Source organism: Dama dama, chromosome X (genome assembly GCF_033118175.1).
Source record: "Dama dama isolate Ldn47 chromosome X, ASM3311817v1, whole genome shotgun sequence".
Classification (NCBI taxonomy): Eukaryota; Metazoa; Chordata; class Mammalia; order Artiodactyla; family Cervidae; genus Dama; species Dama dama.
The window spans coordinates 12,118,690-12,145,673 of NC_083714.1; the positions used below are offsets into that span (position 1 = coordinate 12,118,690).

The 26,984-nt window shown below is 37.2% G+C and overlaps 2 protein-coding genes across 5 annotated transcripts in view; one reads left to right on the plus strand and one right to left on the minus strand.

The window, feature by feature from the left end:
- Nucleotides 1-666: 666 nt before the first annotated feature.
- On the minus strand, nt 667-9,128 carry PSMD10 (proteasome 26S subunit, non-ATPase 10). 2 transcript variants are annotated; one of them, XM_061137222.1, is made up of 5 exons: nt 8,942-9,127; nt 6,567-6,665; nt 5,285-5,431; nt 5,019-5,185; nt 667-2,307 (listed from the first exon to the last, which is right to left on the minus strand). In XM_061137222.1, the coding sequence occupies exons 1-5, from the start codon at nt 9,053-9,055 to the stop codon at nt 2,154-2,156; spliced, it is 681 nt and encodes a 226-aa protein (XP_060993205.1). In that variant the 5' UTR covers nt 9,056-9,127; the 3' UTR covers nt 667-2,153. The 2 variants fall into 2 exon arrangements, with proteins under 2 accessions (XP_060993205.1, XP_060993206.1); XM_061137223.1 differs by having other exon boundaries at nt 2,170-2,307; nt 5,098-5,185; nt 8,942-9,128.
- A 105-nt stretch (nt 9,129-9,233) lies between these two features.
- Nucleotides 9,234-26,984, plus strand: part of ATG4A (autophagy related 4A cysteine peptidase) — a 74,250-nt gene continuing 56,499 nt past the window's right edge. Inside the window, exon 1 of one of the 3 annotated variants that reach the window (XM_061137220.1) lies at nt 9,234-9,363. In XM_061137220.1, coding sequence (XP_060993203.1) covers nt 9,354-9,363 — 10 coding nt within the window. In that variant the 5' untranslated portion in view covers nt 9,234-9,353. The remainder of the gene's footprint in view (nt 9,364-26,984) is intronic. The other 2 variants (XM_061137221.1, XM_061137219.1) reach the window with 2 other exon arrangements.

Here is a 26,984-nt window from a genome sequence, read left to right on the forward strand (position 1 = left end):
TGAGGAGCTCCCATATTATATCAAACTTGCTAACAGAAGAATCTGGGGGCTTGATCGTGTAAAATGATATGGAAACAAAAAGCAGAAAACACTGCCATGTAATGAATTCAGTGTAGTTGGTACAGTTATATTGGGAAATCAAAACACTAGGGTCAACTAAATTGTTAAGTCAGAGATTATGAAGTAAAATGTACAATTAATTATCTTGAATCTCAAAGAACCACACTGATAAGGCAGACTCCCTCCAATAAATAGGAATGTAATTTTTCCACTCTTTTATTTATCTATTGTTTCCATATTATATTTTCAGTTAAGCTCTACAATTAAAATTGTCATCTTTCCTGAGTTCATTTTGAACATAACTGTAAAACCTGCTGAACTTGAATCAGTTTCATCTCTATTGGGTTTCCTATAGGAAACATGAAACAATCTGATCAATATCTGAGGCCATCAATACCCTCAGTTTTAGTGATTGAAATGTTAAGCCACTTCATTTAAAATGCCAAAAGGGAGTTCCCTGGTGGTCCAATAGTTAAGACTCCACAGTTCCAATGCAGGGGATGCAGGTTGGATCCCTGGTCAGGGAACTAAGGTCCCAAGTGTCACCTGATACAGGCAAAAAAATAAAATGGAATAAAATGCCAAAGGCCTACAAATTACATGAGGTTTGGTTCCATCTGTACTGTTTATTAAAGAATTAAGATGAGTTTTCTTTTACATTCATAAAACTTACTACCTCAGACAAAAAGACTCAGCACTTATGAATACCTTCAGGCCTAACAGGCTCTATTAGATACAACTTTACTCTGTTATCACGCTAAAAACATTAGAAAGAAATTATTTCCCATCATCAATTCTATCTCTTGCATTCAATAAACAAAGTCTAGTTCTATAAGAATATGCTTCCCTGATTAATAATTGTAAAGCTTAGCACTCAAAATACTTATGTAAAAGGGTTTGCATATCAACAACACATTTGTGTTTACAAAACTCATTTTAGATACCAGTCATTAAGTTTCTGACCCCAAATTAATTGAAGGTTGTGGACTCACTTGGATTACTTATTTCAAGCAATATTTGCAGCATAAAATTCAAATAAAAAATAATTAGAAGAGTCACTTGGAGTTCATTAGATTTTATGGCTAGTAATCATTTAAAATGTTTCCCTAAATTGACATCAAGTTTATACTTATTAATTTTCTTTCGCTCCAATTTAATTAGCAATTCAGAAGATTTTTACATATTTTAGCTGCAGTTCAAGCTTCACTAATTTTACTGACTTTAGAGCTACCAAAAATTAAAAAAGTATCTTTATAAAGCCTTTAAAGGCTTAAGTGAGTATCTAACTGATTTGAAAGAAGAATCAGGAGATTCAGCATTTTATTTTTTTAGCTACTGAAATACAAATCAAAATTCGTTTCTGTTATACATCATGGTAACAAAATTGACATTCTTTTCAATATGGTGTGATTTAATATAGGTACTTTAAAATTTTCTTTTTAAAAACAATACATTTTACTTTGGAGGGAAACAGCTCATTAAAAAAGACACTGGTACCCAAGTGATTATATTTTATTATTTTAGTGTTTATGAATGCCAAACTTGGACAGGATCCCCGAACCGAAAACTTGGTCCTCACAAGATGTAAGTATTCCTCCGATAACAAAAACAAATTAAACCGTACTGTCGGAAAAAACAGAAATATGTGGCATAGGCTTCTGAGTGATCTTGAAAAATGAGTTACAATGTGTTTCAACTGTATGGAGGAACATTCTGGCATCTACCTAGAAACATATGGCAAAACAATTGGCCTGGTGCTACTGGGGTTGTTCTGCCTCAAAGGGGGATAGAGGGTGCATGATAGGGTGCTTAAGACTCACAACAGCCACAGAATCACTTGCACAGAATTAACCAAAATTCAATACAGAATAATATAAAAGAGTAGAACAATGTCAACAGTTATTCAATGCCTGGAAAGCAAGTTGTAAGCTAAGAACAAATAACTCGGCAGGAACAATAGTAAACATGTTTATAAGACGGGAGATGAAAAAACTTCGTCATTCATAGATGATGTCTTGTGCACAAGTACAATAGTTACCAGTACATTAGGGAACAGCCACATAACTAACAAAGTAAGACTAAATCCAAGCTGCTTAGCTTTCCACCATTCTCTTGAGTATTAAACCCAGCCCACCTTTGGCCACTTGCAGGGGTGTTTTTTCTTCTTTATTCTCAATGTAAATGCTTGCTCCTTGGGACACCAGCAGTTTTGCTTCTTCCACTCTCTCTTCATCACAGGCTAAGTGTCTGAAATGAAGGACCACAGAGATTGATTAATCATTTCCAATTCTGTGTAATGGTTAGGAGTTGACAGGTAGTCTAAACTGCATATGGTCGTGTGATGTTGGAAAGTTATTTAATCTTGAAAGGAAAATCTATTTCCATGGAGAAGAGTGTTTATAAGTTAAAATTCAGTGGAATATAGCTTTATAATCTCAGATCATAAATAACAATTCTGACCCTATTACAACAAAAGTTATCTAAATGCCAGCCTAAGGAACAATGCCCTCATTTTATGGAGATTAGTAGGTTACATCAAACACATATAATTCTGGGTTAGAATTTAGAAAAACCTCTATACATAATCTGCTAATAGAAACTTGTGTGGTTTAAATATTGGAAAAGCAGTCTACAAAAATTTTTATATCATCTGATTTTTATAGGCACTTTGTAGGTTAACAAGGTATTATTATCACCATTTTACAGTTGAAATTGTAACAGAGGTTAAAGTCTTTGTATATGATGACGACATGGCTGAGCAGTGAGTTGGGCGGGGGTGGGGGTGGGGACCTTGTGAGGCACTTAACAGTTTACCGGGTAGAGGACTATACACTTAACATGTTATTTTATTTAACCTTAGGGAGGAAGGAATTTTACACATCTCATATTACAGATAAGAAAATTAGACTCAGGAAAGTTAAATAACTTCTCCAAGTTATTTAATGCAAGTATTTAATATAGCTGTTAAGTGGCTGAGTTTGGATAGGGCAAATAGCATCTAACTATTCCTTAATCTTTGGCTCTTCCCAGGACCCAACACTGCCTGTGACTCCTAAATTTCCTCCAGGCCACCCTCCCTTTCTTATTTGGAGAAAAGGGCTAGAACATGCATGTTTTTCTAAATGAAGCCACTCAGAACTACAGAGAAAAATTTTAAAACAGAGTTAAGAAAACAATACTTTTAAGAAAACTGAATCTTACTCTGGACTAAGAAGAAGACTCATAGAATTTCTGGTTCAAAAAAGTCACCATACAATAAGGAATAAAAGTGGCCAAGTACTGTAGAAGAAATATCAAGGTAGAGGATGGCTTCAGGTCATACATAATCAATGCCAGATGCATTTGAGTTAAATGAAAAACAGTAACTAAACCAAACCAATGCAATATTTTTTTTTGTAAAACAGTAATAAAATACAGGTGACTTAAGTGTACATAGTATAATCAGTGTTAGTCACTCAGTTGTGTTTGACTCTTTGTGATCCTGTGGACTATAGCCCACCATGCTCCTCTGTCCATGGGATTTCCCAGGCAAGAATACTGGAGTGACTAGTCATTTCCTTCTCCAGGGGATCTTCCCGACTCAGGGATCAAACCTGGGTCTCCTGCATTGTAGGCAGATTCTTTACCATTTGTGCCACCAGGGAAGCCCAAAAGATATAAAGAAACTGGATCTGCAATGAAAATGCCTGAGTTCTTGATTGTAGTGTGTGAAAGTATATTAGTTGCTATGTCGTGTCCGACTCTTTCAACCCCATGGAATGTAGCCTGCCAGGCTCCTCTGTCCATGGAATTCTCTAGGCAAGAATACTGGAGTGGGTAGCCATTCCCTTCTCCAGGGGATCTTCCTGACCCAGGGATTGAACCTGGGTCTCCTGCATTACAGGCAGATTCTTTACCATCTAGGCCACCAGGAAGCCCCAAAATACAGGTAAATATTTATCTAACTTCAGGGTGAGGAAGCACTTTCTAGCTATGAGGGAAGATTAATAGATCTGACTATATAGAAGTTGAAAACTTCTGTTATTTCAAAAAATAATAAACAAAATTTAAAGACAAACTGGGAAAATATTTTCAACTAGCATGGAAGAATGTTAATATTTGTACTATGTCAAGGATATGCAAATGAATCAGTAAAAATAAATTAATTTTCCAAAAGGAAACAGAGAAAGGGATATAGAAAGCTATAATTTAGAGAAGAAATATAGTCATAGACACTAAAAATGTTTAGCTTCCTTGATAGTAAGAAAATGCAAGTTACAACTCTGAAACACCATTTTTCCTATAAGAAAAGGATATTTTTTGTGTTGGAGAGGGGTAATAGGCCCTCTCCAACTGCTGTTGGAAGGAGGCAATAATACAACTTCTCTGAAAGTAATTTGGGAATATACAGCAACTGTTTTAAAATGTGTATCTGTTGACCCAACAATCCTAGTTCTACACTAAGATACTAATCAGCAATATGGCCAAAGGTTTTCATATAAAGTTTGATCAATGCAGCATTATTTATAATAGTGGAAAACTCAAAAAAGCTTAAATATACAGTAATAGAGGAATTATTAAATTCTGGCACATCCATAAAATAGCATTGTGTATAGGCATTCAAAATCACTTTAGAAATATTTATTAACATTGGAAAATGCTTACAGTATGAGGTAAAAAGCACAAGATATGAAATTACATACACAATATGGTTCCAATTTTTAAAAAAAAGCATATGTAAAGTATGCATATTTACATATAAAAGACAGGGAGGAAATACATTAAAATGTTATCAGTGGTTATTTCCAGGTGGCAAGGTGATAGGCACTTTGAATTTTTATCTTTATACTTTTATGTATTTTCAATTTTTTTGGCCATAAACATGTATTATAAGCAGAATTTAAAAAAATAATGTGTAAGAATTAGTGCAAGAGGGCTAATGTCAGATAGAATACAAATGACTGCTACTCGCCACTTACAGAGGAGTGTTACCCTCAGTGTCTTGGATGTTTGTGGAAGCTTTGTAGTACAGAAGAATATGAATCATCTTCAAGTTACCCTTGGCTGCTGCCCGGTGCATTGCTGTGGCCTCATAATGGTCCTTAGCGTCTGGATTAGCTCCACCTTCCAGTAACATCACAGCAATCTGGGAAGATGTAAAAGAAAACAATGCAATATTTGTCAATATTTGTGTTTGGGTAGAGGTTTAGAACTCAAAAGAAGCTGCCTAGGAATGGAACCCTACCTCATGCCTGTTTTTGGAAGCCGCATAATGTAGGGGAGTACAGCCATTTTGATTGACAGCATTCACTTGAGCACCTTTTCCCAGAAGGGCTTTGACAATCTCATCTCTGCCAGCAGAAGCAGCAATATGAAGAGGAGACCAACCTGCCTGTAAAAGAGGTGGACAGAACACAAACAAGGCAGAAAAGTCACAGGGATTAATGCCAACATTAAGACAGGGTTTACAGAGCTGTGTATGAAAGGTTTTAAAAAAATATATTCTTTCTCTTTCCCTCATTAAGCACTGCAGGATATTTGGAAATCAGATACATACAAAAGAAAAGCATCCATAATTCTGAAACATGGAGACTACCTAAGTCTAACTCTAATGTGTTTTTAAATAGGGATCATAGGATATCAAGCTCCGTTAAGTTGTATTTTCCACAATTTCCACTTATCATTATGTTGTAGGAATTTTTCTGCCATTCTTTGGAATCATAACTTTATTGACTGCATACTATTATGTGGATATACATACTGTACTCAACTGTTCCTCCATTATTTTTCTTTTTTTGCCATTAAGAATATTACTTCCTCAAGCATCCTTGAAAAGGAACCTGCTTATAAAAAGTTTTCACCTTATTCTTCAGAAAGTGAAAGTGAAAGTCACTCAGTTGAGTCCGACTCTTTGCGATCCCATGGACTATACAGTCCATGGAATTCTCCAGGCCAGAATACTGGAGTGGGTAGCCGTTCCCTTCTCCAGGGGATCTTCCCAACCCAGGATCAAACCCAGGTCTCCTGCAGTGCAGGCAGATTCTTTATCAGCTGAGCCACAATAGAAGCCCAAGAATACTGGAGTGGGTAGCCTATCCCTTTTCCAGCAGATCTTCCCAATCCAGGAATCAAACCGGGGTCTCCTGCAAGAAGTCCTACCCTAATATAACTAGTACTATTGCACTAAATCTCTATATAACAAAAAAAGTTCTAGGCCCTCATTCTAATATCTAGGCACTATTCACCAAAAAGTTTTTAACATAATAAAAAAGGGTTTGTAGTCTCTTAGTGGTCATTGCAATAAGACTTGATCTGCATGCTTACCTTAAATTACAGGCTATGAGTGGCAAAATTAACATTCTGAAATAATGCTACCACCAGTCCTATATTTGGTCACTGGTGCCATGCTGCAACTTCCTAGTCATAAACGTTAAAATTTGTTTGTGACTTTAATTCTTGGGCTTCAGTAAACACCAGTCTGGACTCTAAAGATAACAGGGAATTTATCAACTCTGCCTAGTACTCACATCATCTTTATCATTCACTGGCACTCCAAGTTGCAGCAAGAATTCAACAATTTCTGTATGTCCAGCTGAGCATGCCCAATGCAATGCTGTTCTGCTGTCCTACACGGGAAACAGAGAAGCAGTAAGATCAACATTCTTGAAAAGAAATAGAAGAACTAAGACAAGAAAGCAGAACATATTAATCCTGAGCCAGTGAACATACGGTTTGGAAACAAGAAATGGAGAGGACTGGATCCTCAGGTAGGTAACCTTAAACTACATTACTTATATAAGAGAGCCTAAGGTTTTAGTACCATGCGGAGAATACATTGATGAATGTAGGTAATTCTGGGTAGAATAGACCCATGAAAGCAATACAGCAAAAAACTTACTTCAGTGCTTTGGCAGCAATAGAGCTTTGGCTATGTACATATTTTTATGTCAGGCACTGTGCTAAAAATTTTACGTCTATCATCTCCTGTAATCCCCATGATCCTATATAGTATATATTATCCCCATTTTATAGATTAGGGAACTAAGATTCCTCAAGGTAAGCAGCTTGACCAAGGTCAGATAGCTAGCAAATGTTAGGACACAAGCCTGAATTTTCTAGATGCTCTAGAAAGAACAAGTGAATCTTATGGAAAGGAAATGTTCATAAAACTAGTTGAGATTCCCTATATAGCCATTTTAAAAACATACTACACACAGAATTAGAAAGCAACATTATTTTTAAAAAATAAGCTAGAAAGGAGTTAGTCATGTTTCTCAAAAAGAATTCCTCGCTCTTATTTTTTTTTTGCAGTGACTGCTATATTTCTTAGCTCTCTGTAAAAGAAAACAGTATTAGAAGCTTTATTACAAAAATTTCAAACTCATATAAAAATAGGCCAATCACCTACATTGTACAAATGTTTTCTAACATTTGCTTCGTGTTTTTTTTCTCAAAGAGATTTTAAAAAACAAATCTTAAATATCATGACTTTTCATCCCTAAATATTTGAGTGTCTAAAAAACACTTTGTTGTTTAGTCCGTAAGTCCTGTCCAACTCTTTTGTGACTCCATGGACTGTAGCCTGCCAGACTTCTTTGTCCATGGGATTTCCCAGCCAAGAATACTGGGTTGCCATTTCCTTCTCCAAAAAAATACTTTACTACATAGCTATTACACTGCTTAAAATTAACTCTAACTCCTTTATAACATCAAATACCCAGTCTGTATTCAGATTTCCCCAACAGTACCCCAAATGTCTTTTTGCAGTTAGCTTGTTTTCAATCAGGATCCATACAAGGTCCACAAGTTGCAATAATTGTTTAAGTCTTTTGATCCTGAATAGTTTCTCCCTTTTTTATGCCATTGATTTGATGAAGAATGGTTAGAAGTATTATTAAATCTTAATTTTGTTAAATTAAATCTAAAGTATTAAACACTACCAGACCAAACTAAAGGCAAACTAGGCAAAGGGATTTTTCAGGTTGAGCAACAAAGGAAAGTTCCAGAGAAGTCTCCCGACTTCTAATTCTCTTCCCAAAGACACAAAATGGAGATTTTTAATTATGTGACACTGTCTTGCTAGTGCTTAGCACGGTGCCTGTCAAACAGGAAGCAATCTATAAACGTTTGTTGGCTTACTGAGGGCACCATGAATCTTTCTAGAAACTCAGGGTGAACGGATGAGGGTTCCTTAAGTAGGAGAGCAGAAAGAAACATTTCCCAAGGTCCACTCTCTTTTGTTTCGGTTCTGCCTAAACTGCCCATTCATCCTCCAGGGAAACCTCTCTCATTCTTCAAGATAAGTCGATCTTCCCTTCTTTGCAAAGTCTTTAGGGTTACAACATTCGGCTTTTCTAAGCCAGATTAAATCAGGTCCTTCCATGATATGTTCTGAAAGCACCACGTCAACTTCTCTCCCGAAGAATACCACATTTAGAATCGGACATATGATTTGAGATTATTTTATACACGTCTGCTCCTTCCAGTAACTGCCTGACACACAAGAGGCGTTCAGTTACACATGTTGCCTCGAATAAAATCACTAATAAAAGCAAAGAAATCCATTTCAAAAATCCAAAAAAACTCTCCTTCTCACAGATGCCTCAAAGATTGGGCATTTCTGAGAAATGAGCTAAACGTTCTAGAAATATCCAAAATACAGCGAGCTAAGTACCGGGCCAAAGGGGGAAGGGGTGGGGTAAACATTGGCGGTTTGCGGGGCTAGATCGGGCCGCTCTATCCCGAGTCCTGAGGTGACCCAGGGGTAAGGATGGGGAGGCGGGGGCGGGAATCCCGCCCTCTCGGAACCGGCCTCCCCCTGGACTGGGCAGGGCTGTGCAGCCACGTTGTCGCCGCCGCCGCCGCCGCCGCCGCCTGACGAGAGGGTCCAGCGCTGCTTTACCTGGTCAGTCCTAGTGGCCAGGGACTTATCCGCCAGGATCCTCTCTTTTAATTCCTCCAGCTTCCCGGTGTAGGCCAGGTTGCAGACCATTAGGTTAGACACACACCCCTCCATTTCGCTTTCCCAGGATCACGGGGCAGCCAGATCCACCACCTCCTCACTTCGCAGGCTCCGAGTGCCAATCACAAGAGCCCGTAGAGCTCCACCAATCACCATCCTCTCGTCTTCCGTTGCCTTTCCCATCGCAGGGCGCCTCTGGGAATTGCAGTCTGAGCGCAGTTCCGGGCAGGGAGGCGCCTTCGCCACTCTCCCTGACTCTGCCCCTAGCGGCGCGGAACTACGAGTCCCAGGGTCCCTTGCGGCCACCGTAGTCAAGTGGCCGGTGGAATTGGCCCAGGATGACAGCTGGAGAATGGAGTCAGGTATGGGGAGCGGCTTCGTGTAGAACCGGGGTGGGTGGTCGCTGTTGGGGCACTAAGTCGGTGACGCGAAATGGGTGCGGGGTCATGGCAAGAGAGTTATGGGAGCCAAAAAAGTCCTGTCCTGGGGGCCCTGACCTGCAGTGGTAAGCGGAAGGGAAGACGGTAAGCAGCTGAGTATTACCTCTTGAGCTCGAACCAGTGCCTGTGGCCACCCTCCCCATCGCTCCTGCTGCTGCCAAAGGATTGGAAGGAAGTAGGGGTTAATTATGCTGACATTTCGGTGGAGTGGCATTAGGGCAGAATTCTGCCACAACAGTGATAGCATATGACACTAAGGTGATGTGCCAGGGTGATGCCAAAGGCAGGGTGTGATGCCATAGGAGCCACTTGATATCTAAGAGATCTCACGGAGTCCATGGCGTGGTGACATAACAACTTGAGGGTCATCTTGACTCTTTCTATAGTGTTGACTCTTTAATATCACCATAATAAAGGTGACATCGAGGTTTTGCTAGACTATTAAGCTAATGGTGTTTCTATTTATGGGAATCCTAAATAGTGCCACAGCAGAAGAGATGCACTGCTTATCCTTTATAGGGGATATCCAGACTGGCATCATACCATAGCTAAGTATGATAAGAATATACTCAGTAAAGAGACTGATTATATTTACCCTGTTATGGTGTAGAACAGGGCTTGGCAACTTTTCTGTGAAGAGCTACATAGTAAATATCTTTAGACTTTGTCAGTCAAAAGGCAAAATTATAGGATCTATGCTAAGGAAGGACGGGCTTCCCCGGTGGCTCAGATGGTAAAGAATCTGTCTGCAATGCAGGAGACCGTGGTTAGGTCCCTGGGTCAGAAAGATCCCGTGGAGAAGGGAGTGGCTACCCATTCCAGTATTTTTGCCTCCAGAGTTCCACGGACATGGGGTTACAAAGAGACGGACAGGACTGAGCGACTAATATACTAAGGGCATTATGCCAAAACTAGGTAATGATAACAATACACTCAAGAAGGAGACTGATTATATTTATCCTGTAATATTGTAGAACAGAGTTCCCTAAAGAACCAGATAGTAGGCTCTGTGGGCTAAAAAACAAAATCGAAGATAATGTGTAGGTACTTATATGACAAAGGAGAAAACAAATTTCAGCAAATGTTTATTGATAAAACTCATAGTAATAATAATTGAGCATTTATTTTAGGTAATACAGGACAACTAATGAGAATAATGGAATTCTCTTGGGGGGATAACATTTTGTTTATTTGGGGCTAATAGTATTCTCTGTTATCGAAATAGTTTCAAATGTTCATGTTAATGCTCATCTGTAATGAGATTTTACACATTTCATCTTTATAAATGTCTTTTCACACAGATAGGTATGAATGCATGAACATATTCTTGTTATTTTTTAGTTAAATTTCAGAATAGTGTGAGGTTTATGGAAAAGTTGGAAAGATAATGCAGAATTCCTGTGTATTCCTCATCCAGTTTCCCCTACTCTTCCTTTCCTATTTTTAATAACTTTGTTAGGATATATTTTTCATATCATAAAATTCACCCATTTCAAGTGTATAGTTCAATATTTTTAGTAACTTTACTGAATGACGCAACCATAATCATGTTTTAGAACATTTTCACTTCCCCACTAAATCCCTCATACTCATTTATTTACAGTTCTTTCCCACTCCCAACTCCAGGTAACCACTGATCTATTTTCTGTCGCTATAAATTTGCATATTCTGGACATTTCATCTGAATTAAATCAAGTAAGAAGTGGTCTTTTGTGCCTGTCTTCTTTCACTTAGCATATTTTTGAGATTCCTCCATACTATAGCATGTACCAGTACTTCATTAATTTTTATTGCCAAATAGTATTACATTATAAGGCTATAACACATTCTGTCTGTCTGCTTACTAGACATGTAGGTTGTTTCCAGTTTTTGGCTATTAAGAATAATGCCACTAAGGACATTGGTGTGCAAGTCTGTGTGGACAAATGTTTTCATTTTCTTTGATAGGAACATAAGGGTGGAATGACTGGATCATATGGCAAATTTATCTTTAACTTTATAAGAAACTACAAAACTACTTTCCAAAGCGGCGGCACTGTTTTGCATTTCTGCTAGCAATGTATGAGGGTTTCTGTTTCTCCACCTCCTCACCTACATTTGTTGTTGTCTGTTTTTTTGTTTTAGCCATTCTGAGTAGATGTGAAATGATATGTCTTTGTGGTTGTGATTTGTACTTCCTTAAAGACTAATGACGATGAGCATGTTTTCATTTACTTATTAAAACATACATACCTCTTTTCCATTTTTAAATTGAATTATTGTCTTTACTGACTTTTTATTGTTGAATTGTAAAAATTATTTATACATTCTGGATACAAGTCTCTGTAGATACATGGTATGTGGATATTTTGTCCCACTCTGTTACTTGTCTTTTCATTTTCTTAATGATGCAAAAAATTAAAATTTTGATGAGATATAATTTATCCTTTTTTTCTTTTATGAGATGTGCTTTTGGTGTTGTACACTTTTAAAAACTCTACAGTTTATTGTTACTAGTATTTAGAGGTGTATTTAAAGGTGTGTTACCATCACCACAGTATTATTTGAAACATTTCCATTACCTTGTGCCCCTTTTCACTTATACCCCATATCCACTCACAGGTCTGGGCAACCACTAATTAATTTTTTGTCTCTATGGATTTTCATTTGACGAGATTTCATATAAATAGAACCATACAATGTGTATGAATCATACAAAAATCTTTTGTGTTTAGCTTCTTTCACTTAGCATAAGGTTTCTAAAGTTTTTCCAAATTGTAGTATGTACATATGTTCCAAATGTAGTATGTAGTATGTAGTATGTTCAATACTTCATTTTAATGGCTAAATAATATTCCGCTATATGACTTTCCATATTTCACTTATCCATTCATCAGTTGGTTGGCTTCTGCCTTTTGGTTATTATGAATAATGCTGCTATAAACATTCATGTACATGTTTCTGTGCAGATATATGCTTTCATTTCTCTTGGTACCTATCTAGGAGTAGAATTGCTGGGCCATATGAAATTCTATGTTTAAATTTGTGAGGAACTGCCAGAATTTACCAAAGTGACTATATACTTTCCCCTCCCATTAGCAATGTATACTATTCTCCTCCACATCTTTACCAACACTTGTTAATGTCTATTTTTTTTATTACAGCCATTCTAGTGGGTGCAAAGTGTTATCTCATTGTGATTTTGTAGTTTTGATTTTTAACAGCATGGAAAGTGTATAAAGCGTGTTGGCATCACTTATGATTCAAACAGTGTTAGCTGTTGAAATGACTTTCCTACTGTATAAGTTTCACATATAAGTGCTCTTTTGCCTTGGAATTTTAGGTTGAATTAATTAAGAAACATTATCAAGTCTGGAGGAAAAGCTAATGTCCAGGGCCATTTGGTGTTTGGTATGAGTGGGTAAAGGCAGTTCTTCTAACAGGTGAGAAAATGTAAAAGTCATTCATACCTTCCTTACCATAAGGAAAATACAAAATGGACCTAATTTGACTTGCCAGATGTAGCTTGCTAATGGCTGGTGTATAGTGAAAGTGTCCTGTATTTAGTAGGTGTTCAATAAATATCCAGTTGATTTCAGAGGTACAGAAGGCCTGTTGTGTGGTACTCACAAAGGATTGGGTATAGTAACATTTTACTATAATAATACATCAAGAAATTGGATTTGATTGCCAGAAACAGCTGGAGACAAACTCCAAGTGCCCCTACTACTGAGTGACTTGTTCGGGTAACCTTTTATAGATGGTGTGTTGTGCTTTTAAATTATTTGATATGACTGGGTGGTTAGCTTTCAATTCTGAATCCCTTAAGGACAAGGGTAAGGTATTCTTTCACTTTTTGAAAGCTGCAAGACAAATAGATCTCTAAGGGAGACGATGTCTTCTCTTTTGTTACTGTCCCCAAGTATGGAGGAACAGTGTGGTTACTGTTTATTTATCAAGAGTCAAAGGGGTGCCATGTTAGGGATGGACTCCCTTGCTACTTGTACAATTGAATATTCCCTTTTCTATTGGCCATCTAGAGTTTAGGTACTAGAACAAGCCAAATCCATCATCTGGACTTCAGGAATATTTACAGATCACATGTGTCAGGTATTGCGCTTTTCTCATTTAGTCTTTCACAACAACCCTTTGAGGGAGTTTCCATATTCCCTAGTCCCCACCTTAAAAAAAAAGAAAAAGAAAAAAAGGAGAATACAGGCACAGAGAAGCAAAATAGCATGCTTGAGGTCACACAACTTGGCAAAGGTTGGAGCTAAAATGGTAATCCAGTGCTATTCTACCCTAAAACCCTAGCACTTGACCACTGCAACATACTGCTCAGTATTGCTGAAGATAAAATTATGTGTAAATGAAAACCTCAGATAATGCAATACTAATTCCTGTCAGAGCTCTTTGGGCTGTAACACTACCTATGATTGTGGGGAAATGACGTTTTTCATGCTCTAGAGCAACACTTTTTTCTAGAGAACTTTTTGTGATGATGGAAAAGTTCTATATCTAAGCTGTTCTGATATGGTAGCCATTAGTCACACTGAACACTTGAAATGTATCTGGGAACTACATTTTAAATTTGATTTTAATTTTAAAAATTTAAATAGCTTCATATGGCTAGTGGTTATCATTTTGTGTCCAAGGTGGGAGAGGCAGGTTTCCCCTATTTGCTCCTTTCTAATTATCACTAAACATTTTACCCAGTGCAAATATTCTTTCCCTACCACAGCTGGAAATGAATATAATCTGTAGTGAAACAAACTTGAGGACATCCTACACAGGGCATACACAAATCAATTAACTGTATGACAGTCATAGGAATATGAAACTTCTTCATTCCCACCACTTACTAGATAAAGTTTGAACAACTAATCTGAAGACACTTCATGAATGATTTTTTCATTGTTTGAAGAATTTTTTTCATTGTTTGTTTATGTGACTAATTGTAAGCAATTTATAATAGCCAGTTGGCTGGTTTAAGATGAGATATTTTAATCTGTGGCTCTAATATTTTTTAACTCATGTTTTAATCCTACAGATAAAAATGATCTTGGTATTATATGTAACTGGCCTATGCAAATCTTCCCCATTTAAAATCTCTCTTCATAAAACTGCATGTTGTTATAGGCTATTATTATAAAATATTTTATTTACTTGCTCTTTGGGTTTTAGCTTCCACACTCTTGTTTTCTGAGTTATTTGCTTTATAAGTGGTTTATTTTTTAACTTATGATACATAATGAAGGATTCCCAAGAAGTTGCCAAAACAGTACAGAAATGCTCCACATACTCTTCATCCTGTTTAGCCCAATCATTACATTTCACATTATTATACTACAGTATAAAAAAAAAACTAGGAAACTGACACTGGAATGTTGTATATGTACAGGTCTATGTTATTTTATCACTTGTGTAGATTTGTGCAACTATGACTGCAATCAAGATGTAGAAATATTCCTTCACTAGAGAGCTATCCCTTCATAGGCACACCTAACACCGCCATCATCCATAACCCCTGCCAAATATGAATTCGTTTTCCTACTCTATAATTTTGTCCTTTTGAGAATTTTATGTAAATGACGGCATAAAGAATGTGATTTTTCCAATTTTTTCTGCTTTGTTCAAAGCTTGTGATCTATCCAAGTTGATACATGTATCAATAGTCTGTTCTTTTCTGTTGGTGAGGAGTGTTTCATGCTATGGATATACTACAGTTTGTTTAACCATTCACCTAATTAGGGACATTTTGGTTATTTCCATTTTGGGGCTGTCACAGAAAAAACTATTATAAACATCTGAGTATAGAATTTGCACAGACATAACTTTCCAGTGGGCTTCCCTGGAGTTTCAGCGGTAAAGGATTCACCTGTAATGCGGGAGACTCTGGTATGATCCCTGGGTTGTTGGGAAGATCCCCTGAAGGAGGACACAACAACTCGTTCCAGTATTCTTGCCTGGAGACTTCCATGGACAGAGGAGCCTGGCAGGCTACAGTTTATAGGGTCACATAGAGTGCAACATGACTGAAGTGACTTTAGCACACACAACTTTCCAGTATTCTTGCCTGGATAATCCCATGGACAGAGGAACCTAGCAGGCTATAGTCTATGGAGTTGCAAAAAGTCAGACACCACTGGGCAACTGAGCACAACTTTCATTTGTCTGAGATATATGCCCAGGAAAGTCGTTTCTGGGTCATATCGTAAGTGTGCACATACCTAGTGGCTCAGTGGTAAAGAATCTGACTGCAATGCAGGAGCTGCAGTAGATGCAGGTTTGATCCCTGGGTTGGGAAAATCCCCTGGAGGAGGGCAAGGCAACCCACTCCAGTATTCTTGCCTGGAGAATCCCCATGGACAGAGGAGCCTCGAGGGCTACAGTCCATAGTGTTGCAAAGAGTCCGATATGACTGAAGCGACTTAGCATGCCTGCATGTGGCAAGTGTATGTTTAGTTTTTAAAGAAACTTTTCCAGAGTGGCTGTATAGCATTTTACACTCCCATCAGTATATGAGACATCTGGTTTCTTTGTATCCTTGCCACTGTTGTCATTGTTTTTTATTTTATCCATTCTTGCATAGTGATATTGTTGCAGTCAAAATCTTGGTTTTCTCTGGCAACCAAAGCCAAATAAAAAAAATATGGAGAGTTTGGAGGAAATAGAAAGACGACTTTAATCTTCAACTGGCAGAGGGGAGATACAGCAGGCTCATGCCTTAAGAACTGTGCCCCCCTCCTTCCATGAGGAGTCTAGGGGCTTATATAATATGAAGGCTTGCAGTCAGGGCTCGGCGATGAGGAACAAAGGTATAATGCTCTTGTATTCTTCTTCCATAGTAAACAAAAGATTCTGAAATGCAGTACTTGGATGCAATCTCAAAAACGACAGAATGATCTCTGTTCATTTCCAAGGCAAACCATTCAATATCATGGTAATCCGAGTCTACGCCCCAACCAATAATGCTGAAGAAGCTGAAGTTGAACAGTTCTATGAAGACCTACAAGACCTTCTAGAACTAACACCCAAAAAAGGTGTCCTTTTCATTATAGGGGACTGGAATGCAAAAGTAGGAAGCCAAGAAATACCTGGAGTAACAGGCAAATTTGGCCTTGGAGTACACAATGAAGCAGGGCAAAGGCTAATAGAGTTCTGCCAAGAGAATGCACTGGTCATAGCAAACACCCTCTTCCAACAACACAAGAGAAGACTCTACACATGGACATCACCAGATGGTTGACACTGAAATCAGATTGATTATATTCTTTGCAGCCAAAGATGGAGAAGCATTATACAGTCAGCAAAAACAAGACGGGAGCTAACTGTAGCTCAGATCATGAACTCCTTATTGCCAAATTCAGACTGAAATTGAAGAAAGTAGGGAAAACCACTAGACCATTCAGGTATGACCTAAATCAAATCCCTTATGACTATACAGTGGAAGTGAGAAATAGATTTAAGGGACTAGATCTGAAAGACAGAGTGCCTGATGAACTATGGACAGAGGTTCATGGCATTCTACAGGAGATAGGAATCAAGACCATCCCCAAGAAAAAGAAATACAAAAAAGCAAAATGGCTGTCTGAGGAGGCCTTACAAATAGCTGTGAAAAGATGGAAGCAAAAAGCAAAGGAGAAAAGGAAAGATATACCCATTTGAATGCAGAGTTCCAAAGAATAGCAAGGAGAGATAAGAAAGACTTCCTCAGCAATCAATGCAAAGAAATAGAGGAGAGCAATAGAATGGGAAAGACTAGGGATCTCTTCAAGACAATTAGAGATACAAAGGGAACATTTCATGCAAAGATGGGCTCCATAAAGGACAGAAATGGTAGGGACATAACAGAAGCAGAAGATATTAAGAAGAGGTGGCAAAAATACACAGAACTGTACAAAAAAGATCTTCATGACCCAGATAATCACAATGGTGTGATCACTCACCTTGAGCCAGACATCCTGGAATGTGAAGTCAAGTGGGCCTTTGAAAGTATCACTACGAACAAAGCTAGTGGAGGTGATGGAATTCCAGTTGAGCTATTTCAGATCCTGAAAGATGATGCTGTGAAAGTGCTGCACACAATATAATAGCAAATTTGGAAAACTCAGCAGTGGCCATAGGACTGGAAAAGGTCAGTTTTCATTCCAATCCCAAAGAATGCTCACACTACTGCACAATTGCACTTGTCTCACATGCTGGAAAAGTAATGCTTAAAGTTCTCCAAGCCAGGCTTCAGCAATACGTGAACCATGAACTTCCAGATTGTTCAAGCTAGTTTTAGAAAAGGCAGAGGAACCACAGATCAAATTGTCAACATCCATTGGATCATTGAAAAAGCAAGAGAGTTCCAGAAAAACATCTATTTCTGCTTTATTTACTATGCCAAAGCCTTTGACTATGTGGATCACAATAAACCGGAAAATTCTGAAAGAGATGGGAATACCAGAGCACCTGACCTGCCTCTTGAGGAACCTGTATGCAGGTCAGGAAGCAACAGTTACAACTGGACATCGACCAACAGACTGGTTCCAAATAGAAAAAGGAGTACATCAAGGCTTTATATTGTTACCCTGCTTATTTAATTATATGCAGAGTACATCATGAGAAACGCTGGGCTGGAGGAAGCAAAAGCTGAAATCAAGACTGCTGGGAGAAATATCAATAACCTCAGATATGCAGATGAAACCACCCTTATGGCAGAAAGTGAAGAAGAACTAAAGAACCTCTTGGACACAGAAGTACAGAACAGACTTTTGAACGCTGTGGGAGAAGATGAGGGTGGGATGTTGAGAAAGAACAGCATGTATATTATCTATGGTGAAACAGGTCACCAGCCCAGGTGGGATGCATGAGACAAGTGCTCCGGCCTGGTGCACTGGGAAGACCCAGAGGAATCGGGTGGAGAGGGAGGTGGGAGAGGGGATCAGGATGGGAAATACATGTAAATCCATGGCTGATTCATGTCAATGTATGACAAAACCCACTGAAAAAATAAATTAATTAATTAAAAAAAAAGAATTAAAAAAAAAAAGAACCTCTTGATGACAGTGAAAGAGGAGAGTGAAAAAGTTGGTTTAAAGCTCAGCATTCAGAAAACTAAGATCATGGCATCTGGTCCCATCACTTCATGGCAAACAGATGGGGAAACAGGGGAAACAGTGGCTGACTTTATTTTTCTGGGCTCCAAAATCACTGCAAATGGTGATTGCAGCCATGAAATAAAAAGACGCTTACTCCTTGGAAGGAAAGTTATGACCAACCTAGACAGCATATTAAAAAGCAGAGACATTACTTTGTCAACAAGTTCCATCTAGTCAAGACTATGGTTTTTCTAGTAGTCCTTTATGGATGTATGAGTTGGACTATAAAGAAAGCTGAGTGCCAAATAATTGATGCTTTTGAACTGTGGTGTTGGAGAAGACTCTTGAGAGTCCCTTGGACTGCAAGGATATCCAACCAGTCCATCCTAAAGGAGATCAGTCCTGGGTGTTCACTGGAAGGACTGACGTTGAAGCTAAAACTCCAATACTTTGGCCACCTGATACAAAGAGCTGACTCATTGGAAAAGACCCTGATTATGGGAAGGATTGAGGTCAGGAGGAGAAGGGGACGACAGAGGATGAGATTGCTGGATGGCATCACCAACTCAATGGACATGGGTTTGAGTGGACTCCAGGAGTTGGTGATGGCCAGGGAGGCTTGGTGTGCTGCAGTTCATGGGGTCGCGAAGTGTCGGACACGAATGAGTGACTGAACTGAACTGACTGACTCTTCTTCCTCTCGAATCGTTTCAAAGACTCATAGGCTGGTGTCAGGTAGCCCAGTAATTGAGTCAGGCAGTTCTGTAGTTCTGTGGCCTTCTTTCTGTAATGCAAAAAGAGAAAAGCTATCAGGGGTGGTCTGTGAAGAGTGTGCTGTAAATCATGACCAGATACATGATGTAATTAGCACAGAATCAAAGGATAATAGGTGCAATATATAGCTCATGCAGAGTTAGGGGCAGAAAAACAAACTTACAGACTACAGATTAGGAACAGTTGAAGTAAAAACTAGGAATGACCAGGCTCGCTCATTGTTCCCTTTATCTTCTTTGTTCTCAGGAAAGGAAAAGAAAAAGCTCATTCCTCTTTTTTCCTTTTCACTGCAGCATTATCTTATTTTGGTTTTATTTGTATTTCTCTAATAGCTAATGATGGTCAGTATCTTTTTATGTGTTTATTTTCCATCCCTATGCCCTTTTCAGTGAAATGTCTCCTCATGTCCTTTTTCCATTTTCTTTAAAAAGATTATTGAGGTAACATTGGTTCATAACATTGTATGTTTGGCATATACAACATTTTATTTCTCTGTACATGGTAGCATGCTCACCCCCCAAAGTCTCACTTCTATCACCATGCAGTTGACCCCTTTTACCCATTTTGCCCTCCCTCCACCCCTTCCCTTCTTGTAACCACTACTCTGTTTTCTGTTTCTATCTATTTGTTTAAAATTTCATTTGTTCTTTTTTTGCTGCAACACATGACATGGGGGGTCTTAGTTCCCCGACCAAGGATAAAACCCATGCCCTCAGCAGTGGAAGCCCAGATTCTTAACCACTGGATCACCAGGGAAGTCCATGTTCATTAATTTTGTTTGTTTGTTTATATGTTTCACATATAAGTTAAATCATGCAGTGTTTGTCTTTCTCCATCTGACTTATTTAATTTAGCATAATACCCTCAAATTCCATCCATGTTGTTGCAAATCCTTTGCCCATTTTATAATTGCATTGTTTGGGGGTTTTTGTTTTTTACCTGTTGAATTTTGAGAGTTCTTTATATATTCTCAATCCAAGTTCTTTGTCACGTATGTAGTTTGCAAATATTTTTCTACCCGTCTATGGCTTGTCTTTTCATCTTATTAATAGGATTTTTCATAGAGCAAGAGCTTTTGATTTTGATGATGTCCAATTCATTCTTTTTTTAATTCTTTGGATTGTGCTTTTGTTCATATGTCTAATTGATCCTTAAGCCCCGGGTCTCAAAGATGTTCTCCCAATGTTTTTTAGTTATATTTTACATTCAAGTCCATGATCCATTTTAAGGTAATTTTTGTATTTAGTGTGAGGTTTAGGTTGAGGTTAATTTTTTAAACTATGGACATTCCATTGCTTCAGCTCCATTGAACTGTAATAGAAAATGAGTATGCTTTTCTTTTGTAGGCCTGTTTCAGGGTTCTCTGTTCTGACTGAATGATCCATGTGTCTGTCTCTGCCATATCATACAGTCTTGATTATTATAGCTCTATAATGTTTTAAAATTGATTATAGTGATACCTCCTACTTTATTATTCTTTTCAATGTTATTTGTTTGACTTTACCTATGCATTTCAGGATGGTGGTGGTTTAATCACTAAGTTGTGACCAACTCTTGTGACCCCTCAGACTGTAGCCTTCCAGGCTCCTCTGTCCATGGAATTTTCCAGGCAAGAACACTGGACTGGGGTGCCATTTCCTTCTCCAGGGTATCTTCCCAACCCAGGGATCAAACTCCTGCATTGGCAGGTGGATTCTTTACGGCCGAGCCACCAGGGATAAACTTGCCAATATCTAAAAAAAATTGCTAGGTTGTTGATAGGAATTGTATAAGGCCTGTATATCAATCTGAGGAGAACTGAAATCCTTACTATGTTGAATCTTATGATTCATGAACAGGGCAGTTCAGTTCAGTCGGTCAGTCGTGTCTGACTCTTTGCGACCCCATGGACTGCAGCATGCCAGGCTTCCCTGTCCATCACCAACTCCTAGAGCTTGCTCAAACTCATGTCCATCGAGTCAGTGATGCCATCCAATCATCTCATCCTCTGTCGTCCCCTTCTCCTGCCTTCAATCTTTCCCAGCATCGGGGTCTTTTCCAATGAGTCAGTTCTTTGCATCAGGTGGCCGAAGTATTGGAGCTTCAGCTTCAGCATCAGTCCTTCCAGTGAATATTCAGGACTGATTTCCTTTAGGATTGACTGATTTGATCTCTGGCATATCTCTCCATTTATTCACATCTTTTCTATTGTTAGCATTGTGTAGTTTTCAGCATACAAGTCTTGTACGTGTTTTGTTAGAATTTTCCTTCATTTTTTTGAGTGACCATTAATGGTATTGTATTTTAAATTTTGGTTTCCATATGTTTATTGCTAGTACATAGTTATACAGTTGATTTTTGCATGATGATCTTGTACCCTGCAATGTTGCTGAATACTGATTAAGTTGTAGGAGGTTTTTTCTGTTGTTGGTTTCTTGGCATTTTCTTTTTTTTTTTTTCGTAGACCATCTTGTCATAGGGATGGTGGGACAGAGACAGTGGTATTTCTTTCACTCCACTTTTTATGCCTTTTATTTCTTTCTTCCTGTATTGTTCTGGTTTAGAATACCAGTTAACTGTAGTAAGAGCTGAACCATTACTTTGTTTTCAATCCTAGGGGGAAAGCAGTCAGTCTTTCAGCATTAAATGTGATGTTAGTTGTAGTTTTTTGGGGGTATATACTTTTTAAAACTGAGGCAATTCCTCCCTAATTGCTAGTTTTCTGAGGATTTTTATCATCAATAACTTGAATTTTGTCAAACAGCTTTTTCATTGATATGGTCATGTGATTTTTCTTACTACACTAATTAATTTTCAAATAGTGAACCCACCTTGCATTCCTAAAACAAACCCATTTGATCATAGTATATACATTTGTCTATATATTGCTGAATTCTATTTGCTAACATTTTGTTAAGGATTTTTGTGTCTCTATTCATGAATGATATTGGCTTTTTATTTAATTTGGGGGTACTGTGTTTGATTTTGATATCAATGAAATATTGGCCTTCTAATGAGAATTGGGAAATATTTCCTCTCCTTTTATTTTCTGGAAGAGGTTATGTGATGATGGTATTAATTTTCCTTTAAGTGGTTGGCAGAATTCTCTGGTATAACCAACCGGGCCAGGAGATTTCTTATTTTAGAGTTTTAAAAGTACAGATTCAGTTTCCTTATTAGTTATAGGACTGTTCAAATGATCTATTTCATATTGGGTGCTTGTGTGTGTTTGTGTTTTTCAAGGAATTGGTCAAGTTTATAAAAATTGTAAAATTTGTGTAGATTTGTTTGTAGTATTTCCTTTATCTTTTTGGTGTTTCCAGAGTCTCAAGTGATATCCCCTGTCTTGTTTTGATATTAATACTGTGTGTTTTCTCTCTTGTTTAAATTTGGCAGTTTCACTAGAGATTTGTCTCTTTTGTTAATCTTTTCAAAGAACCCACTCTTTATGTCATTGATTTTTCTCTATTAATTTTCAGTTTTTAGTCTTATTGATTTTTGCTCTCAAATTGATTATTTCCTTCCTTGCATTTGGTTTATTTTACTCCTTTTTTTAGTTTTCTTTTTTTTTTTTTAAGGTGGAAAATTACATTTTTTAATTTGACTTTTCCTCTTTTCTGAGGTAAGCATTTAGTGCTATAAATTTCCCACTCAGCAGTGGTTTAGCTGCATATCACACATATTTTTTATTGTGGTAAAAAATATGTAATATGAAATCTACCCTCTTAAAATCTTAAGTGTACATTACACAATATTTTTAACAGTAGACACAATGTTGTTTTCACCTTGCATGACTGAAACTCTATGCCCATTGAATAGCAACTCCCCATTTTGCTCTCCCAGTAGTCCCTGGCAACCACCATTCTACTTTCAGTTTTTATGAGTCTGACTACTGTAGACACCTCTTTTAAGTGGAACGATGCAGTATTATCTTCTCTGACTGGCTTATTTCACTTAGCACAATGTCCTCAAGTTCCTCAACTTGTAGTGTATGATGGAATTTCCTTTTTATATGGCAGACTAATATTCTACTGTATGTATATATCACATATACCACATTTTCTTGATTGATGGACATTTAGATTATTTCTACTTCTTGGCTATTGTGAATAATACCACAGTGAACACGGGAGTGCAAATATCTCTTACAAATCCTGATTTCAATTCTTTTGGATAAATACCCAGAAATGGTATTGCTGGATTATATAGTAGTTCTATAATTAATTTTTTGAGAAGCCTTTATAGTATTTTCCATAATAGCTTTGTCATTCTGTATTCCCACCAGCAGTGAAGAAGGGTTCCATTTCTCTACATTCTTGGCGACACTTATCTTTTTGTTTTTTTAAAAATAGCCATTCTAACAGGAGTGAGATAATGTCTAATTGTGGTCTTAATTTGCATTTCCCTGGTTAGTGATGGTGAGCACTTTTTTCATATACCAGTTGGCTATTTGGATGTCTTCTTTGAAGAGTTCTTTGCCCATTTTAAAGTTGTTATTGCAGTCCAGGTTGGATGCATGAGACAAGTGCTCAGGGCTGGTGCACTGGGATGACCCAGAGAGATGGGATGGGGAGGGAGGTGGGAGGGGGGATCAGGATGGGGAACACATGTACACCCATGGCTGATTCATGTCAATGTATGGCAAAAACCACTACAATATTGTAAAGTAATTAGCCTCCAACTAATAAAAATAAATGAAAAAAAAAAGAAAATGAAAAGGCTCTGAATCAAAAAAAACAACTTGTTGCTGCTATTATTATTATTTGCTTTTGAGTTGTGGGAGTTCCTTATATATTTTGAATATAAATCCCTTATCAAAAATATGCTTTACAAATATTTCCTCCTATACTGTCAGTTGCCTTTTCATTCTATTGATTGTTTCCTTTTCTATGCAGAAACTTTTTAGTTTGATGTAGTCCTGTCTGTCTGTTTTTGCTTTGGTTGCCTGTGCTTTTGGTGTCATATTCAAGAAGTCATTGCCAACACCAATATCTTGAAGTGTTTTCCCTAGGTTTTCTTCTAGGTGTTTTATAGTTTTGGGTCTTCTGTTCAAGACTTTAATTTTGAGTTGATATTTGTGTGTGGTGTAAGATAAGGGTCCAATTTCATTCTTTTGCATGTGGATATCCCATTTGCCCCACACTATTTGTTGAAGTGACTATCTTTTTCCCCCTTGTGTACTCTTGGCATCCTTGGTAAATATCATTTCACCATATATATGTGGGTTTATTTCTGGGTACTCTGTTCTGTTCCATTGGTCCATATGTCTGTCTTTATGCCAGTGCCATTATGTTATGATTACTGTAACTTTGTAATATGTTTTGAAATTAGGAAGTATGAGGTTTTTAGCTTTCTTCTTTCTCAAGATTATTTTGGCTATTTGGAATTCTTTGTGATTCTACATGAATTTTAGGATTGTTTCTTCTATTTCTATAAAAATGCCATTGGGATTTTGATAGGGATTATATTGAATGTGTAGATTCATTTGGATAGTGCAGACATTTGAACAATATTGTCTTCTAATCAATTAATATGGGATATCTTTCTATTTATTTGTACCTTTAAATTCCTACCAGCAATATTTTGTGATTTTTAGTGTGCAGGAGTTTTGCCACTTTGGTTAAGTTCATTCCTAAGAATTTTATTCTTTTTGATGAATTTAAATGGAAGTGGTTTCTAAGTTTCTTGCTCACCTGGTTCATTGTTAGCATATAGAAATATAACTGATTTTTGTATATTGATTTTGTATCCTGTAAAGACTTAATAATTCAAGCATGTGCTGAATTAATTTAGTAGTCCTAACAATTTTTGTGGAGTCTTTAGTTTTCTACATATAAGGTCATATATATATATATACATATATATATGTGTTTATATATATACACAAACGGAGCTAATTTTACTTCTTCCTTTCTAATTTGAATTTTTGTTTCTTTTCTTACCTAATTGCTCTGGCTCGAACTTCCAGTACTATGTTGAATAGAAGTGGTGAGAGTGGGCATCTTTGTCTTGTTTCTGAATTAGGAAATCTTTGTTTTTCACAATGGAGTATGATGTTAACTGTGGATTTTTTATATATGGCCTTTATCATGTTGAGGTAATTTCCTTTTATTCCTAGTTTGTTGAGTTTACTCAACTTTCAACATGAAAAAGTGTTGCATTTTTGTCAAATGCTTTTTCTGCATTTATTAAGATGATCATGTGGTTTTTTTTCTCCCTTCATTCTGTTAATGTGGTGTATCACATTGATTGCTTTGCATATGTTGAGTTACTCTTGCATTCCAGGGATACAGTCCACTTGATCACAGTGTATAATATTTTTATGTGCTGCTGAATTTGGTTTGCTAGCATTTTATTTAAAATTTTGCATCTATATTCATCAGGGATATTGGTCTACAGTTTTCTTGTAATATCTTTTTTTTCTGGTTTTGCATCAGGATAGTGCTGGTCTCACAAAGTAAACTGGGAAGGGCTCCTTCCTTTTCAGCTTTTTGAAAGAGTTTGAGAGTGGCTTCTGAAACTTTTTTAAAAGGATTAAAGCTAATTCTTTAAATTAAGAATTAACTTAGATATGAATTTAAAATTTATAAAAGAAGTTAATTTTTTCTTTAAATGTTTTATAGAATTCACCATCTGGTCCTAGGCTCTTTAGTTGTTAGAAGGTTTTTGATTACTGAGTCAATCTCCTTGTTAGTTACAGTTCTGTTCAGCTTTTTCTGTTTATTCATGATTGAGTCTTGGTAAGTTATATGTTTCTAGCAGTTTATCCATTTCTTCTAGTTATTTTTCAGTGGTAAGTCATGTCTGACTCTTTGCAACCCCATGAACATGCTAGGCTTCCCTGTGCTTCACTATCTCCTGGTGTTTGCTCAAACTTATGTCCATTGAGTCAGTGATGCCATCTAACCATCTCATTCTCTGCCGTCCCCTTCTCCTCCTGCCCTCAATCTTTCCCAGCTTCAGGGTCTTTTCCAGTGAGCTGGCTCTTTGCATCAGGTGGCTAAAGTATTGGAGCTTATAATCGTTCATAGTAGTTTCTTATAATCCTTTTAATTTCTATGGCATTCATAACAATATGTCTTCTTTCATTTAAATTTTTTTCCTCTTTAATTTTTTATTTTATTTATCTGAGTATTTTTTAAACTAACTTAGTTAAAGGTTTGTTAATTTTGGTGATCTTTTTAAAAAACCCAACAGTTAGTATCATCAATTTCTTTCTATTCTGTGTTTTGTTTATTTCTGTTCTTAATTACTCCCTTCTTTTAACTTTGGACTTAATATGTTCCCTTTTCTAGTTTATTGAAAGGTAATGTTAGATTGTTCATTTGAAAAGTTTCTTCTTTCTTAATATAGGCAATTATCACTACAAACTTCCATCTTATTACTGCTATTGCTGCATTCCATAAGTTTTAGTATGTTGTGCTTTCATTTTCATTGGTCTCAATGTATTTTCCAGTTTCCCTTTTGATTTCTTCTGTGATTTATTGGTTATTCAAGATTGTGTTTTTAAATTTCCACATATTTGTGAATCTTCCAGTTTTCCTCCTGCCATTAATTTCCAGTTCCATTCCATTGTGGTTGGAAAATATAATTGGTATGATCTTCAGTCTTTAAAAATTTATTGACTTATTTTGTTACCTAATGTGATCTATCTTAGAGAATGTTCTGTGTGCATTGAGAAGAATGTGTATTTTGCTGCTATTTGGTGGGATGTTCTATATATGT

Excerpts from the sequence above, each read along its gene's own strand:
- PSMD10 (XM_061137222.1), bottom strand. The coding sequence starts at position 9,055 with ATGGAGGGGTGTGTGTCTAACCTAATGGTCTGCAACCTGGCCTACACC. Across the intron at positions 5,432-6,566 it reads CAGTGAATGATAAAGATGAT|GCAGGTTGGTCTCCTCTTCA; the intron begins GTGAGTACTAGG and ends CCTCTTTTACAG. Across the intron at positions 2,308-5,018 it reads ACTGAGGGTAACACTCCTCT|ACACTTAGCCTGTGATGAAG; the intron begins GTAAGTGGCGAG and ends CCTTCATTTCAG.